General features: G+C 41.2%; 2 protein-coding genes across 4 annotated transcripts in view; both read right to left on the bottom strand.

Moving 5' to 3' along the window:
* hoxc9a (homeobox C9a) overlaps positions 1–1,858 on the bottom strand; it is a 2,159-nt gene extending 301 nt beyond the window's left edge. The window contains exons 1-2 of the mRNA XM_057818119.1: positions 1,085–1,858; positions 1–334 (exon numbers count right to left, since the gene is read on the bottom strand). The exon at positions 1–334 is cut by the window's left edge and continues 301 nt beyond it. Coding sequence (XP_057674102.1) covers positions 90–334; positions 1,085–1,643 — 804 coding nt within the window. The 5' untranslated portion in view covers positions 1,644–1,858 and the 3' untranslated portion in view covers positions 1–89. The remainder of the gene's footprint in view (positions 335–1,084) is intronic.
* Positions 1–10,387, bottom strand: part of LOC130905055 (homeobox protein Hox-C6a) — a 63,639-nt gene extending 53,252 nt beyond the window's left edge. For 2 of the 3 annotated variants that reach the window (XM_057818064.1, XM_057818072.1), the window contains exons 1-2: positions 9,718–10,387; positions 6,567–7,586 (exon numbers count right to left, since the gene is read on the bottom strand). In XM_057818064.1, coding sequence (XP_057674047.1) covers positions 7,315–7,586; positions 9,718–10,339 — 894 coding nt within the window. In that variant the 5' untranslated portion in view covers positions 10,340–10,387 and the 3' untranslated portion in view covers positions 6,567–7,314. Of the gene's footprint in view, positions 1–6,566; positions 7,587–9,717 lie in introns of those variants that run through there. The other variant, XM_057818088.1, reaches the window with a different exon arrangement.
* Between the last annotated feature and the right edge of the window lie 4,691 nt (positions 10,388–15,078).

Here is a 15,078-nt window from a genome sequence, read left to right as displayed (position 1 = left end):
GAAAATGATAAATATAAAGAGAAGGGCTGAATGGGTTTTGTCCATATATCGTGGTTCTGCTCAAGACAGTTGGGTTGTCGCGTGCGACATTATTGTTCCTTGCTGTCGCTCTTCTCTTTGTTCATTTTCTTCATCTTCATCCGCCGGTTCTGGAACCAGATTTTAACCTGCCTCTCAGTCAGGTTGAGTACCCGGGCCACCTCATAGCGACGGTCCCTGGTGAGGTACATATTGAACAAGAACTCCTTCTCTAGTTCGAGAGTCTGGTACTTGGTGTAAGGGCAGCGTTTCTTCCTGGTGGAGCGGGCGTGGATCCAATTTGCCACCGGATTATCTGAAATCAAAACAGATTATATTTACAGCAACAACAAAAAAACACACACACAAAAAAGACCCAATTTGCATGTAGGCTCATTACGTTATTTAAAATATGAATATATTCCAAAGGCCCCACCAAAGCATAAACTGATTTGCTTAAGTCCCCTTAACTTGAGAGGAACACCATCGTAAAATACTCAATGCTCTTTTTCACTTTATTGGGCCATAAAGTTTAGCTCTTAGTTCACTCAAGCCTTTACATGGCGAATCTCATCCAATGATGTTCCTCACATCTTGTGAAAATATTCAACGCATAAACTTGCAATATTTGTTGCATGTGAGAGAATATTAACGAGCGATAAACAACCTGATTTTTGGCTCAATGTTGGGCCTAAAATGGTTGAAAGTGTCACGGCCAAACATGAACCATATTTTGTGTTCAGCCATAACTCAAATGCTACCGAAATAATAATAATTGTAAAATGAAATATATATAAAAAAAAATAAAAAAAGAAAGTAAGTAAGAAAGACAAATTTTATATGATTTGCCTGTGACAAAATGTGACAAGCTTGTGTGCGGTTCTGTGCATGTTTACAACCCCGTGAGGTTTTTATTGCCCCAGTATTATTAGCCCTGCAGTAGCGTTTGTCTTTTATAGTTCCTAAAGCCTACACTAGAAAGGGGGGCGAGTGTGTAATTCCCATTTACGAACGATGTCGTTGCGAGCAAAATGCCGATCCTGCCGTAAAAGGAGCTAGAACTTACTCGGGTCGAGCTCGGGCTTCTCTTCTTTATGTTTCCCCGCAGCCAGCAGCTCAGGTTCGGGCGACGGGAGGCTCTGCAGCGTCTTGTCCCGTACATCCGACGACGAGCAGTACAGATAATCCGTGTAGGTCCGGCCAGCGCTCCCAAGGCAGTCGCTAGCTCTGTGCTCCGGGAAGGCGTCGGGCTTCAAGCCGTAGTGCCTGCCGTTGCCCGGGTAGCCGTGAAAAGGCACCGCGCCCGAGATGGGCTCCAGCCACGAGCGCACGTAACGCGAGTCCGCACCCAAGTGAGCTTGATGGCTGTACGGATGATAGACAACCGAAGACTGTGACGGGGCCCAGGATGTGGGGAAAACCGGTGGCTTGGCGGCGAAGCTGCATGACGGGTAGTCCCCGCAGTCCGGCACCAGAGACGCGGGACGCGGACCAGAAGGGTGCGAGGCGGGAGCGGAGAAGCGAGTCGCCGCCGCTGCCGCCGCCGCCGCTGCGAGGACCTCGTCGGTGTCATGGCTGATCAGGGAGTCCACATAATAATTACTTATGGGCCCCGTGGTCGACATGTCGAAGCTTCCCAGACTCGTTTACATGCATCCGATTATTATATGGGGTGTATGTGTACTTTTTTATCTGGCCATAGGACAATCAAGGCAGGTAATTATTTCTCCGAGCTCCGCTGCTTCCGATTGGCTGCCCCCACGTCACGTGACTGTATTTACCACCATTAAAATTGTACGGCGGATCAATGCGCCACTTACCGCCGGATAGCCTTGCGCCTTAATGGGATTTATCAACTTTTTCTGCAGACTGTGATCATCTTGGAAGGTAGAACACCAAATAATGTGTCTGCTTGTTTTAGTGGGGAATCCAATAGGACGCGGGAGTGCTTGTCGAGGATCTATGTGCAGTCGCAGTGCAGATTCATGCGCACGCTGCGTATGAAAGTGAGACCGGCACTATTTGACGGCGTCATCAATCTCTGTCTGGGCGGAAACTCATCTGGCTTGATACTACTGCAGTGGATAATATTGCAACTTGAACGTCTTTCTTTGCACAAACACCTCTCTTTAGGAGCTATTAGGCCATGTTTTCTATTTCTTTACAAGGAAAGCTGTGTTTACAGTTGTGTAGACGACGAGTGAAATTCTCGCAGAACAATAAAGTTCACGTCGATCCTTTCAAGAGGGTACAAGGACATTTCCAAAAATTGGGGTCATGGGAGATAGCAGCGGAGAAGAGGGTCTCAACATTGTTGACAGGCAGCCCACTAGTGCTGCTATACCACATAGTGGCCGTTCGTATTTTAATGCCTGTCAATAAATTTTAACGACGACCATTTGATTGTTCATAAACGTGTCGTTAATAAGCCAGCATCCAAGTCCCTCTCTTGACATAAAAACCGACGCAACGTTATACTTGAACACATGTGAAATACACGCACACACACTCATAGGGCGAATACATTGCAATTCAAAAATGAAGTAAAGGGGCTTGGTTAAATTAAGAAGAAAACGCTCTCACAAGGGGAATAATAAAAAAATTATAGTAAATTTGGCTGCTTTGATTTGATCCTGCAATATATTGTCACTTACCAGACACGACCTGCATTGCAACGCTGGTAAACGAACACGCTGCATGCGGGCTGCAATTAGACTAACGGTGTCATTAAGTTTAAATTTAACTTTTAATCTCAAACTTTAAGATCTGCTTTCAGCTGCTTTGCTTCTTGCTACATGGCTCGATGAAAGCCAAAGCTTATTTTGGTTTCACATTTTCATGCAAGCAAATTATTTGGTGCTAGGGTGTTTTTCCAAACACAAGTAGAATACTTCAGCACAGCAATTGGATTTCATTTCAACGCAGTCATGTCATACGCCAAAACGAGCCGTGCATGTTGTGTTCAAATCTTCGTTAAACAGCATGAGCATTTGGCATGAATAAAATGTGGGGGAAAAATGAACACAATATAGGCAAAATATGAAATATTGATTGTTATTAAAAATTAAAGGTTAACATTATACGTGACAGCAATGACGAGCCGGGAAGGAAAAATAGCGTCATTTTCCTTTCTGTATATTTGCATTTGTGTGTTATGGAGTTCAGATTCAAGCATGAAATGTAAAAGGCCAGACAAGAAAGCGTCAAGTCAAATGTTTCACCAGATGGACTCACTAGAAATTCTTTTCACTTCAATAAGATTTTTTTCCTGCAGGTTGAAGGTCTACGTCTGTTTATTCTGCTGCTGCCATTAAAGCCCAGTTGGAAAGTGTTCACGAGTCATGTGATATACTTGCACATATTACTTTCTTCCATCTGACTAGAATTTCAGTACCATGCTAATATTTGGTTTTGTACATGCCATTTGCAATTAAATCAAATATTGTGCATCCCTTACTGTTTATTTCTTTGATGAATTCCACGAGGGTGCCAAATATTCAAGAGAATGTTTCATATTCATATTTCTTACTGACGCAGCAGTGTGTCTATTTTCATTTCTTATATATAGTCTTGTCTCTACTTGCACAAGTCACATACTCCACATAGAATAGCAAATTAAAAGCCACGTTTGTCATCCATCTTGTCACCAAACAGCGCGTTCAAATGAATATATCAAGCTTTCAAATGCAGTATTCAAGCTACGCTGCAATACAGTGCCAACATATATTGCAGTCTAGCAATGAAATTTATACATAAAAAAAATAAGAATACTAATAATTAAAGCAGTATTTAATCGGAAATGAATTTCACTGATCGTGAGTCTTGTAATATTCCGTAGAACAGTTTATCAAATTTGATAAATTAGGGGCGGGGGAAAGAAAAAATAATGGAAAATAGGGTAAAGCCGAAATTAAATCAGCGTCCAAGATACTTCAAGGTTATTTTAGCTTGGCTTGAATGCACTGCTTTTTTTCGTAGGAAGTGACAAAGCCAGTAAGGAAAACTGATGCTTTCGTTGTCCTGATTCAAGATAAATAAATGCACCGTAAGTGCATGACAAGATCTGTACTTATCGGGCGTGCATTGAGGAGTGAAATAAGACAAGAGACTGTCGTGAAGTGAGTAAGATTCACTTGATCGTGTCACGTGGGGCTTATTTTAACTTCCTTGTGACTGGAGAGCAGAAGAACGATTTTGTTTATGTCCTCAAAGACCCGCTATGTTGCGTATTTTTAAAAAAAATCTCCAAGCACAAATATATTGGCCACGCTGAACGACTCCTGTCTTATTGTCATCCAAACCGAAGTTATTCAGCAATTAATTATTAATTAATTTACCAAAGTGCTCTTTGCATTGTTACAAAATATGCCTGAAATGCATGGTTGCAATATTTAAGGTTTTTTTTCTTTCACCAAATCATTAATTATAAACCACTGCACAAAATCATTGATATTTTTGCCTTTACAAATTTTAATTCATTTATGTCAACATTTTCCCCTACTTTCAGGAACGAATATAGCACTGCATGCGTGCTATATTCGTCAATGTTTGTTTCGAATGTCTTTATCGTTATTTTCCTGCTGTACGTCTTGCCGTCACACCTCTGCTAAAGTGTCCCAAAAAGGAAGTGAGCGTCCGAGGGCTTGACTTCCTGTGCGCTACTACAAAGTGAAAAGAAATGGCTTTATGTTTATATGGTTTTAGGGGGAACTGTTTGCGGCGCAGTAAAAGTCTTTGTCACTGATACATTCCACAAGAAGACGACTATTCAAGGCACTGAATGAAAGTGACTTTGGATTCCAGACTGTTGTCCTGCTTGCTTGCACCCCCACATGGGGACTTTTGGGACACAACAGGAAAGAATGAGAGGCAACTAAACAAAACAACAAACAACACAACATGATTTTCCTTATTTTAACTGACACCTACACATGGACTCACTATATCTGAGTGCAATCACAGGATATGAGGAGGGACAACAAGCGGGCCGTGCACATGACTGCCTTCGTGATAACATTCAGTCAGAAAGAGTCAGAAGATCATTTGCTCTTAAGAGAAATTGCATTAGTTTCAAAGTAAATAGACAGCTGTCATCAAATTGATTTGGAAAGAGCATTGACGTGTTCTTTGTATTCAAGTAATCGTGACATATTCATACGAGTAAATGCGCTTTTTGGTTTCTTTTCCTATGCGGAAAAAAGTGACAAATTAGTGTTTTTGTGCTGGTTTTCTTTTCAAAACCACGACATTTGGGCCACTCCGCCTGGTCTGGTGAGTAAATGCATTGTTCGTATACAGCACTTCATGTTATCATTATAAAACACACTCGAGTTAAAGCTGTGGTTTTAAGTAATTGACCTGAGTTTGAACATTTCATATTACTTTGTGAACCACCAGATAAATATTATTTTTAAAAATTCACTATATTCTTGCAAATTATTGATGACTAAGTGACAGCACTTCCTGCCTGTATAGCAAGTATAATAAAAAAAAAAAAACGCCTTTATTGTTGGTATTCGTATTATTCTTCAAAATCGGCTGAACTTTACAATTAAATAATGTTACCACGTGTTCATATCAAAATATATCAAATCTAATTTAAATAACAACAACGCACATTTAGAGGCAAAAACACACCAAACAACTGCCATGCTCACCAGTGTTAGGTGGGAATGTTGGGAAAAAAAAAAAAAAAAAAAACCTTCACGTAAATATTGCAATATACAGCCGTGCTTTCTGCCAGCAATGTTTCGCTCACGTGAAGCATCCACACCAGGGCCTTCAATTGACAGCCTCAGACATATTGATTTTTTTCAATGTCCGTCAATCCAAGCAGCCACGCACGCTTCCGCCTTAATGGAAGATGCCTTTTGTTTACAACTCGTGTTGACTCCGTGCAACAAAACAACAGCGAAGGTACAAAAAGAAACACACACACACACAAAACACACATTGCAACTCTCTACGTTCTTCTTGAACATTTTGGTTGACCTTTGAGAGGACATTCGGATGGAATTGTGCCCTTGATGAAGACGAACTGACGTAATCAAGGCAGTTTCTTGTTGCCGAGTCAGGAAGCCATAATAACCCCAACAACATGAAACTACCTAAACCACGCTTCAGCTGCGTGATAAAAGGGAGAAAATCCACGAAGTGAAACAAACACCCAAAAAGCCAGTGACTGAAAGACAAAGGCGGGTATAGCAAACAAAAAGAGCTTATACGCCGCACACACACCCACACACACACACACACACACACACACACATATGCCACTTTCCTTCTTCACTGCACAAAATAATCCAAAGCATACATTGCGATACACACAGCAGCACCCCTTCATTTTCAGCCAGCCTGCATGCATGTGCGGTAAATATGATACTCAGCAAGTCCATCATCGTAAAGTATCAACACGAAGATACACACAGAGGCGTGCACGTCTCCACAGCTGTCAAGCGCCAAACACCCACTGAGAGATGAATCACACTCAGCCCAAAACAGGAAATGAAAACATTTTGCATAAAAATGAAGACAAATAAAAGTCCTACCTTGGCTTGCTCCATTCCACGTGCGCTTCTTGACGTGCAGACGTGGCCCCCGCCCCCCATCCGTTCATCCATCCATCCATCCTCTATCTTTCGCCTCCATCTTTCTTTTGAGTGCAGGGCTGCATCCTCCAAGTGTGTCTCTTGCACTTTGCAGCCAGCATGGAGTGAGCCTCGTGCGGCTTCGCCCTCCTCCGCGCACCTTTTTAAGCGCATCTTTACTGCTGCGGCACATTATATTTGCACATCATAAAATCCACCCCCAACGCTTTCCGGGGCGAAGCTGACATTAGATTTTTATGACCTTGACTTATTGTGGTCACCTGGATAATATTTAAATCAAGGTTATGGTCTCTCGCTTCTATTAAAAGTGGCCTGATGCTCTCTCTTTCTCTTTCACCCTCTATTTTCTCCCTCTCTCTCTCTCTCCCTCCCTCTCGCACTCTTTTTTCAGGAACAAGTTGTCTCCCGTTGCTCCTTTGCATGTTGGTTCGACGTGCTTTGTGCCGTGACGTCACGAAGCTACGTCGGAGTCTCTTTCAACCAAAATAATTTTCCTTCTTTGTTTTCCGTAAATCGTGAGTCATTGAGTGCTTTGAAGAATTTGTCCTAAGGCACGCCTCTTGTGTGTAAGTGTGTCCAGATTTTTGATCAATTGAATTATGTGCGTTCATCTGAGTGCATGTGTGTGTATGTTTGTGTCTGTGTGTGTGTGTGTGGGTGTGTGCGTGCGTGCACATGTGCTTGTGTGTTAGACGTAGTGATATACGGCGCCATTCTCCCTATGGCGGTTCTCCCTGCTGAGCTTCTTGAGCTTCATGCGTCTGTTCTGGAACCAGATCTTGACCTGTCTGTCGGTCAGGTTGATACTCCGGCTGATCTCCAGGCGGCGCTCGCGAGACAGATACATGTTGAACAAGAACTCTTTCTCCAGCTCCAGCGTCTGGTGCTTGGTGTAAGGGCAGCGCTTCTTCCGGCCGCTTTTGGCCTTCAGCCAGTTTCCGGTTGTCTTTTCGGTGGAATCTGCCCCAGACGGAGACAAACGGCCACAGTCAGTCCACTGTAGCTCAACATCTGTCTTACATTTTGTTAAAAACAACAGCAACAAAATCAAGAACTTACGCTCTATACCTTATAAGTTATATAACATGTCATCTATATCTTCTGGATTACTCAGTTTTAGCAAGTATCACTTCGAAAAACACGAATTAATTAAAAAAAAGATAGAAAAAAAAAGAAAGAAATGATTACATTATATGAAGTGTGTTGAAAATATTATGTAGGAACAAATAATAACAGGTTCTGATTCTCAACCAGACATGATATCAGTCCAGCTAAATTCCCGCCTCTTTGTCTGTCAACGCAACAATGTTGGAAATGGCTTTTTTTTTTTTAAATCCTTTAAAAATACGTTAAAAATGAATAAGTATTGAATAAGAAAAAATAGGTTTCTGTTGATTAATATATCATGCCTTTAATTAATTTACGAGTTGACTAAAGCATATTCATCAACCCAGCCATCAATCCACGAAGATTTCTGTAACATCTGATGAATATTCAAACAATCATCACTTCAAAAACCACTAATTTCTTACATTTTAAAATTACATATGGAGTGTCTTGAAAATATCTCGCATGGACCAAAAAAATGACATCAGCTCCTGGTTGCCAAACAGACAAGCGCCAAAACAGCCATGAATCCACCTGTTTGTCATCACTACTAATTTGGAAAGAGCATTGTTTTTTCATCCTACATGATTAATTATGTATTAACAAAGTACCGATTGATTTGAATATATCTCGCTTGCTTTGCTTTCACTTCATTCACAGTCTTAATAAAGGATGTCAATCCCACTATCTATTCATCTATCTAAGCTTCAATATTTGCCAGCATTTTCCAAAGGAACCATAATCATTCTTTTCATTTTGTTTTAAAGATGAATTTCCTTAAATATAGAAAACATCAGAGTATAGCATCATCATAACCACTGAAGCATATATTTTGAGGGGGAATATAGCATTATTATTGCTATATCGCTATTAATTATTATATCTATTATAATTGATGTTACCGTTGTGTTGTTGTTCCAGTCCCAGGAGGGGCTGTACAAGTGAAAATCTAAATCAATAATAATATTAATGCTAATTAAATGAAGCTATACCTGGAGATGGGTTCTTATTTTGAGCAGCGAACATAGTTCCTGCTACAACGAGTCTGTTTTGAGTGTAATTGGATGAAATTACGACGAGGAACGTAAGCGCCCTTATTGTGCTTATTTTACTGTCGGTGTTGGACCTCAGACTCCTATTAAGGTTTATGACTTTGGTGCACAAGAGCCAACAGTGTTGTGCGAGGCTGCTGTCTCCTTTAAAGTAAAATAAAACAAATGCGGGGCTAGTAAAAAGAAATACCAAAAAAGGGAGATATGCTTGACAGAAGCGTGCTAACAATTATGTGCGTACACACACGCGCCCCCACACACACACCACAGTGGTTAAAAATAATTACTACTGTGAACACTATCGCCACCAAAACATTTAACACACAACAGACACACACGCAGACCTACACACATGAGAAATGGGGTACGATAGTAGTAGTACGATATATATTAATTCGAATCAACGGCGAAAATTTACAAGCTTCATGAACAAAAATATTTGCGAAATGTGATTTTGCTCGTATTCATTCTCACAATATGACCGTTAAGGGCACAATGATCTTGTCAAACAGCATTGCAACTCGTTGTGGCCGCAGTGTCAAAGCGTGAATTGAGTAAATCTCCCAGAAGAATTCTTGCAAGATGTTGTCCGCAGATGAGTTTTTTCGTCTTAAAAATAAACCTAAGCACGGTGGTATTTTTTTTTCCTCTTTAAAAACAGTAGATCGTAATAAAAATGCCATACTTGATGGTGACAACACAATTTTGGAAGCGTAAATAAATGATGACACACGTTTTAAAATATAGTAAAACAATGACAGTGTGTGGTGTGTTTATATCACGATAAATGATCTTCTCACATTGTCACATGCATGCAAAGGTGTTAATGCCCCAGGCTACTTCTGCGGCTGTGGGAGGCTCAAGACTGCATTACTGGGCTATCTGTGCACTTAATCGTTATAGGGGTGCAATTCAGTAAAGTGTGGGTGTACCTTTGATTTCGCCATCCGAGTCATCCGAGCAGCTGTCACTCTTGGCCTTCTGTTTCCTGTTCGGACCCTCGTCATCCACCTGGCTCGCTTGGCTGCCCGAGCTCTGTTCGGCCGCGGCCAAGCGGGCGAGCGAGAAGCCGGAGGGCGGGTGAAGCCGCTTCTCGGCTTCGTACACCTGGAAGGAACCGCTCGCCTGGGGGCCGCTATTGTCCCCCAGCCGGATGTAGACGGCCGGCTCTGTTGTGTCCTTGCACTGATTGTTGTCATCCGGATAGCGGCCACAAAACGCCTCCTCTTTGACGTCGCATGCTTGTAAACACGGGGCAACAGGTTGCGAATCCCCCCCGGACTTGGAGCCATGAGGGCTCCATGCGGCCAGCTGGGAAGGCAGGTAGGGGCCGTCGTGGAAACTGCCGAGCGGGAGATCACCGGCGGGGAGTTCTTCCGCCGCTTTGGACGGGGCCGTCTTGGCGTGCAGTGTGCTTTTCCCCGCACCGGAGTAGCCGTAGTCCTGGGCGGCGTGGATGAACATCCCGGGCCCTGCGGAGTACGCGTCACTCCGGTACGATGACGATCCGCCCATCAAGGAATCCATCAGGAAGTTACTATTGGGACATGACATTTTTTCAGCCCCGCTTGTGGATCCTTCCGAGAGAATAAGGACAGTAGGATGCTGACATCTTTTGGGGAGGAGGGGGGCGCAAAAAATATATCAGGAACATCATTATGGATGCTAGGAGATGTAGTCATGTGATTTTCAGACCAATAGCGGCGTGGAAGTGGCCTTGATGCTCCAGACTGACGTGACGTCAACGCGGTCAAGTTGGGAAGGGTGAGCCATCTTTGGTGGAGCAAGAGTGACACCCAGTGGCCAAATGGCAGCCGTGGCGGCGAGGCCACAGCCTACTAAACAAAGACAGCAGCTCTTCAGCCTGCCTACATGTCTTCGACAATATTTGCGGCCATTTCTGTCCATTCAAGTTCAAAACATTGAGCTTTCTTCGTCCGTTGAAAGGACTGCGGTACTGAAGAGCCGAATTGATCGATGATGACAGTTTCTTTGTTTTGTCAACATATTATAGAGGTAAGATTCGATTCTAAGAAAATACGTGGACTTTATGCAGGGTATGATTCTTAAAATGTGTCAACATAAACCAGATGCCATTAAAAAATATATATGAATGTATCGTTACATTCATATTTTTTTTAATGATTACTTTGGCTTTGTTCCAATTTGCAAGAAGGCACATGCTAGTGTCGGAACAAACATGCAGTTCAAATGTATTTCCAACACTATTAGTTATTTTAAAATAAATTTAATCGATGAAGGTCCTTGTCTGGTTTTTTTTTTTTTTTTTTTTTTTTTTTTTGTATTCCCTTATTACAATTGTGAAATTGTGTGAATGAAGTATCACTGCTACTAATTTGGTTGCCGTTTGTTTGTCTGTTAACACAGTTTACTAGCTCATGAATAATTCACAGAACACATTGAATAATTGAGCTATACGATTATGTACACTCGTATTATTTTTGATGAGCAATGTGCTTTCAATTTGGGGGTGATTTTACTAGACATTGGGGGGGATCTTTTATCTTTGAAATAAATAAATGAGAAAAAAAAAACACTCAGCGTCTCTGTTCTTCAAATTGAGTCTTTGTAGAAATTTCAATGAATGGTGTTCAACTGCTCAATATTTTCTCTTCTTCCCTTTTTTCTGAGTCCAGCTGAGGAACGTTTAGTTGTGGTGTGTGCAAACACGAGTGGGGTGGCTTCAATTTGGATACCCTGCTGCTCGTCGTTTAATCCGCTCGTATGAGTCCAGCATGTTAAACAATGTGGTGTCAACGTGACACATGCAGAGAAAACAAGGCTCCCCGTCTCGGATTGCATTTGCAGCTACTGGCGATATGTAAACGCCGTCTTTTAATAATTATTTGCCAGGTAAATAGCTCCGGTGTAGTTCATGTCAAACGGGGGATTGTTTGCAAGGTTCAGCGCAATTCAAACACCAACACGCCAATGATGAGACACGTTTAAACGTGTTGTTCTATAATAAAATTTATAAAAATTCACGACGACAAAATACATGGACGCCATGCAGATGAAGAAGACGTTTGACGACATTTTTCAAGTGTTTACACTGATTTAGATACGCGTAAAAGGTAAAACAGGTTTGGCAAAGAAATGCTAACATAAGAGAAATATAAGTCTGTTTTTTTAACTTCTTATTTGAGTTCAGACACAAATACCCCGCAATTACACAAGCACACTCGCACACGAGCACGCAAACACACACACACACGCACGCACACACACACACCCACCCACCCACACACACACACACACACACACACTTGCCTCGAAAGAAGAGGGTGGACGAAATAGGGAAGGATAAGTTAAGAAAAGACTGTTTCTGGAATGTAACACATGACGGTCAAGTTGTGTGTTACTTCACACTTGAGCTCGACTTATGAGACAGCACTGACTCTTTAACCGTGTGCGTATGTTTGAGGGGAGGGTATTTCCCCCTACATCTATACTAGTATTCGTTCGAAAAAAATGTTTTTAAAGCCAGCTGTTATGTAGAACACTTCTACAGCAAACACTCCCGTACACCCTATACACACAATGTACATTCATACACAGACTCGCGGATGCACATATTCATGTTAACGTACTTTGAATTACATCTATGTACACATATATTAACTAGATAGAAGAAAGTGACAACAGAATTGTATTTATTAATTTTATTCTTATTTTAGGACTGAAACAATTTTAGAAATCATTTCGAAAAGCACTACGTGTGTTTCACTATATGTATGCCCCCCCCCCCCCACACACACACACACACACACGCGCGCCCACACACATCATTAGTAAAATAATCCTTAATAAATTATATTTTATTAATCGTATAGCAGTCTTGTTTGTGTGTATGTTCTATTAGTAAACCACTGGTCAAGACAAGCCAAAAAGAATTGTTATTTAACTCTATAATATACCAAAACATGATTTTCGTAGATGTCTTATTCGTGTGCGTGTTGTTGTTTTTGTTTTTTGTTTTTAGGGGGGCGGGTAGGGGGGCAAGTGAGTGATATCATCACATTATTACTGGGCTCCTCACACAAGTCACGACACTGCCCAAGTTTGGACGGCTAATTATTGACATTTCTGAACTCCAACATTGTACTTTATTTGCGTCCAATTGCTGCACATGCTGCAGGCCGCCATTATATAATAAACGACAAGGCTGTTGAAACCTGCAGGACAAGGTGCGGCTCATAGCCTATGTTGATGCGTGTGTGTTGATGTATGTATGTATGTATGTATGTATGTATGTATGTATGTATGTATGTATGTATGTATGTATGTATGTATGTATGTATGTATGTATGTATGTATGTGTGTGTATGAATGTGAGCTATATGTTTGCTTGCACAAATGAGGAAGTGAAGGGGCGACGCCACACATATGTCGCTGGCAGCGTCTCTAAATATCTTCCCAATTGGATGCAAAGAAGTTTGTGCTGTGTGTCCCTTTTCATGGCACCATCCATTGCTGCAAAAATGCAATGGCGCCAGAATTATGTAGGTTCTTAATTAAAAACCAGAATGACAAGCGCCACCAAAGGAGACAACGAGCTCATTATTAAATGTGACAAATCTATCGAACACACCTCTGTAACCCGAAATGACGTCTGTACAAATTTGAATTATCAGCCAGAAGGAACAGACAATTTGGCTCAATGTAAACCAACGCGTTTTGAGGGTTATTTGTGCAGCAATAAGCTGGAGCTACTTTTATTGCGTCGAACTGTTTTATTGCCCCATAGAACCGAGTAGGTGCTGGGATGTGAGCAGTACACACCAGTATAAAAGCACTCAATAGTCAATAACACTTTCATTAGTATTTGTTAAAGGAATACAATTAAACAAATATATTTCATTTAAAGAGCCGCATTGAGAAAACACAGACACTACAATGGGGATCACCCCCAATCCCAAAATATTTGGAAATGTAAAAAAAAAAATTAATAATTATCATAATCATCATAGTTTATAGCTTAAGTAGCATAAACTTTATTTTACATAATTTGCCGTCAAATTTAAAGCCTTTATTTATTGCTACAACAATGTTGAATCATACTTAAATTGTGTTCAGGTTATACGTCAGAAGCGTTTACATGAAAATACAATAGAACAATGTTGTTAGAATAACAAAATGAGTTTTACACGTTGAATATTTAGAAACGTCCCAAAAGCATAATTCGAGATACATTTCGGCAAACGTATATTTGTTAATTGTCTTATTTAGTTTGTTAGTGTTGAGTGCAGACGGATGCGTTACGCTTTCATTTCGAAGTTTTACACATTATTTGGATATATTACAAGAAATAGACCATAAATTAAATGTTTAGAATTTGTTTAATACATGCATATAAATTGGCTACAAGTGAAAACGTTGAATATACTACATTTACATTTAAGAAGACAATCCTAACGACATAAAAAATATATTATATTATAGTATATTATCTTAGAAACATAAACTGAAAAACATTGCTGTTTTTTGTGTATGTGAATTTTTTTGTTTACTGGACGCTGCTGCATCATGCTTTTATATGTTGTACTTTCATGTAGCTTTCAACTTTGAAGGTTTAATTTCCAAAATAAAACCAATGCTCATTTGCCTCCCACCACAACAAGCAAGTTGACACACACACATTGGCACATTCCGGCATTTCACAGGGCGGAAAGTCCAAGTGAGGAGTCATTTTGCTCTACTCTGATGTCACCGTCCGCGTCAGGAAACATGAGCAGCATCCCGTGGAGGAAAGAAAACAGAGAGAAAGAGAGGGGGGCGTCAAGGGGGAGCCCCCGTGTGGCAAATGGAGGCAACACTGGCAGGATCAACAAATGATCCAGGGCCAAGGTTGGTGGGAGTGACCGGTTGGGGAGGGGATGTCGGAAGGGGTCTCCTGCAGCCTTGATCTCTGTTGGTGTGTACTTTTGTCACACTACCCCCACCCCTTTTCTAGTCTGAGTGTATAATGCATATCAGGGGTAATCTTGATTCAGAAAAAAAGGCACCAGGAAGTGGATAAGTCACATGGAAGAAACAAGCCCCGCCTCGGATAATACAAAGCTTGACCACTGTTAACCAAAAGTGAGTCGTATTCATGCAGAATTAAACACTTAACCGTGCATGTAAGATACAGATAATATAACAGATTGTTACAGCAGCAATCAAACACGCGTACCCACACACACATACACAGGGGCTCCTGCTGTGAAGTGTGTTTTCAGTCTTGTCTAGACAAACATTAAACATGAATGCTGATAGAGAAAGTGTTCATG

The sequence above is a fragment of the Corythoichthys intestinalis genome, chromosome 2, assembly GCF_030265065.1.
Source record: "Corythoichthys intestinalis isolate RoL2023-P3 chromosome 2, ASM3026506v1, whole genome shotgun sequence".
Lineage (NCBI taxonomy): Eukaryota > Metazoa > Chordata > Actinopteri > Syngnathiformes > Syngnathidae > Corythoichthys > Corythoichthys intestinalis.
The sequence above is the reverse complement of the archived record's forward strand: the minus strand, read 5'-3'. Positions and strand labels throughout refer to the sequence as shown.